This window comes from Asparagus officinalis, chromosome 1 (assembly GCF_001876935.1).
Source record: "Asparagus officinalis chromosome 1, Aspof.V1, whole genome shotgun sequence".
Taxonomy (NCBI): Eukaryota; Viridiplantae; Streptophyta; class Magnoliopsida; order Asparagales; family Asparagaceae; genus Asparagus; species Asparagus officinalis.
Genome location: NC_033794.1, coordinates 26,313,143 through 26,315,992, shown reverse-complemented (window position 1 = coordinate 26,315,992; position 2,850 = coordinate 26,313,143). Strand labels below are relative to the sequence as shown.

Here is a 2,850-nt window from a genome sequence, read left to right as displayed (position 1 = left end):
AGTAGTAATTTAAATAAAAGCATAGATATTTTAGATATATAATATCGCATTTGCAAACTGTGTAAATACCCAGCATGAATATAAGCCAGGACAAATCTCTCAAAATAAAATTTATTGACGTTTGAGAAAAATATCAAATAATAAGTGTTAGATTGAATAGCCTCATTCCTTTGCTTGTAAAATAGAAAATGATAGGGGCACACCCCCAACCACAACCTCAATCACACCCCTCTCTCATTTTTTACAGTACACCGGGTCCCACTTGGGATTTTAAAATTTTAAAATCCCAAGTGGGACCCGGTGTACTGTAGTAAATGAGAGATGTGGTGTGGTTGAGGTTGTGGTTGGGGGTGTGCCCCTAGTGCCACCCTTGTAAAATGGCCTGAAAATCTCATTATGTAATTGCTTCACCTCCGGAACATTGTTTTGGCTCCTTTAACGTCTTATCTCCTGAAAAATATATTAGCAAGATTAAATCAATCAATAGTAAACTGTCTTGTAAAGAGAGTAATCGAAGTCCGATCTAAATCAAGTGATGGCCTATAAGATGAACAGTGGCTCTTGGACTCAAAGCAAGGCAAATAATGCAGGAAATTATAAGGCCAAAATAGAATTCCCAATCCATTTATCAAGCCAAGAAAGTATGCTTCTCATTGCCCACATTCACATAGGAATTACAGAGAAAACTCTTTATATACCGGTACATACGTATCTCCCAAAACAATCATTAGTAGACATCATGTTCATGTGAAAACGACCTAAAAGAATCACATGTATTTCCGAATACAATCTAACTAGTGTGAACACCGTGCAAAACACGACATATCAATTTTTTTCTTGCTACAGTAATCCCGGTTCCAAATGTTACAGTGATTTTTTTGAAGTGCCACAGAAACCCATTTATGACACTGTAATTTTCAAAAATGCTACAGCACCCCCCTGTGCTACAGTGACGTTTTTCAAAAAAAATTGCATTGTCACGTTCTTGTTTGCTACAGTAATAATCCTACAGTAAATGCGACTACAGCATTACTGTAGCATAAATAGTGAATTTTGGGTTCTCCCATTTGTATAGAGGAGTAGATTCAAGTTTAAAAAATCCTAGAACATTTTTTTAGTACTAAATACAAGTAGGGGTTATAAGTGAGAAGGAAAACACTAGAAGCACACCTTGTGCCACACCTTGGGGCACACCTTCCTCTCTCAGTTACAGTGCAGATGGTCCACTTGAGATTTTTAAATAAATCTCAAATGGGCTCCCTGCACTGTAGCTAAGAGAAGGGTGTGCACCAAGGTGTGGCACAATGTGTGTCTCTAGTGCCACCCGAGAAGTGAGAAAGTAGTGTGAAACATTAAAGGACAGTAGTACTATTTATTCAGCCATAAAAAAATAAGCATAATGCCACCTCAACAAAAAGCCTTGCTCTCCGCATGTATGGACAAGATTGTCCTTTCCCCAAAATCCAACGTTTCAGATTCCACATCCGATCCAATGGTTCATGTTCTCCTTCGCCCATACCCACGTTTCCGTTCCCTAGGGGCTGTTTAGTTGATGTATTTAGCATTAGGGGTTGAACAGAAAGCCTGCCAAAAGAGCATTTTTGACAGGCTTTCTGCCCAACCCCTAATACCAAATACATCAACCAAACAGCCCTAAATACCTCGGCCTCGATCCAAAGAATTTCAAACCTAGGGTTTTCTCCTCTTTCACGCTTTCTCGAAAAAAGCTAGGGTTAGGGTTTTATTCACCGCTTCCCTCTCCTCTCGATCCTCTGAATCCAATGGCTCAATCCAGCGAGCGATCGAAGGGGACCGTGAAATGGTTCAAAACCATCAAGGGCTACGGCTTCATCACCCCCGATGACGGAGTCCAAGGGGACCTCTTTCGTCCACCAGCTCATGCGTCAACTCGCGACGGATATGCGCACTCTCGGCCCGGCGAGTCTGTCGAGTTTAGAGTCTCATCTGCGACGACTGGCCGCGGCCAAGGCCGTCGCGTCACGGACCTGGAGGATCTTCTGTCAAGGGAGACGACGGACCGCCGTGGCGCGGCGGTGACGCGTGGGTAAGGCGGCGGCGTGCGCTATGGAGGTGGCGTCGGGTACGGGTACAACGGCGACGGTTGGCGGAGGTCCGTGGCGGGGAGGGGCGGTGCAGTGGCTATGGCGGAGGCGGAGGCGTGCCGGTGCCTGTTACAGTTTGTGGTGAGACTGGACACATGGCGAGGAGACTTCGCGGGCAGCGGCAGCGGAGGGTGGCGGGAGGAGTTACGAAGGAGGCCCGCCGCGGTGGATCTTGCTACAGCTGTGGAGAGGCAGGGCACTTTGCGAGGGATTGCCAGAATCCGCGGTCGTAAGTGAGATGAATGGGTGAAAGATCTCTTTTTTAACCCTTTTGGTCTCTGAATCTTGTTTGGTTTGTTGGTTTTTGATAAATGTTATAGGGATTATTATATTGTTGGATAATATAACGATCTAGACATGAATAATTGAACTAGAAAATTTAGATTAGAGTTACCGTTCACTGACGAAAATAATGGAAGTCTTCTTCTCTCTCCCCCCGTAGCCAATGATGGGAATTAGGTCTCTTTTTCTGCATATGGTTGAGAGGAGGGACTCCCACCCTTTATATAGATATTTATGATTAACCCTACCCATCATGGTTTAATCACAACCGTGGGATTACACTCCGATCGATCTTATCCTTTAGATATTCAAGATAACCACCCAACTTGATAAACATAAAATTTGTTTAACCAGACCATGTGGTTAGCATTCTGATCCTAACCTGAATCGATGACAACTTTAATCAAATCTAAAATCGAGTAGGTTGGGCCACATGGGTTCGTTG

The 2,850-nt window shown here is 43.9% G+C and overlaps 1 protein-coding gene across 1 annotated transcript; it reads left to right on the top strand.

The window, feature by feature from the left end:
• On the top strand, positions 1,654–2,523 carry LOC109832392 (cold shock protein 1-like). The gene is made up of 2 exons (XM_020399775.1): positions 1,654–2,065; positions 2,158–2,523. The coding sequence occupies exons 1-2, from the start codon at positions 1,782–1,784 to the stop codon at positions 2,354–2,356; spliced, it is 483 nt and encodes a 160-aa protein (XP_020255364.1). The 5' UTR covers positions 1,654–1,781; the 3' UTR covers positions 2,357–2,523.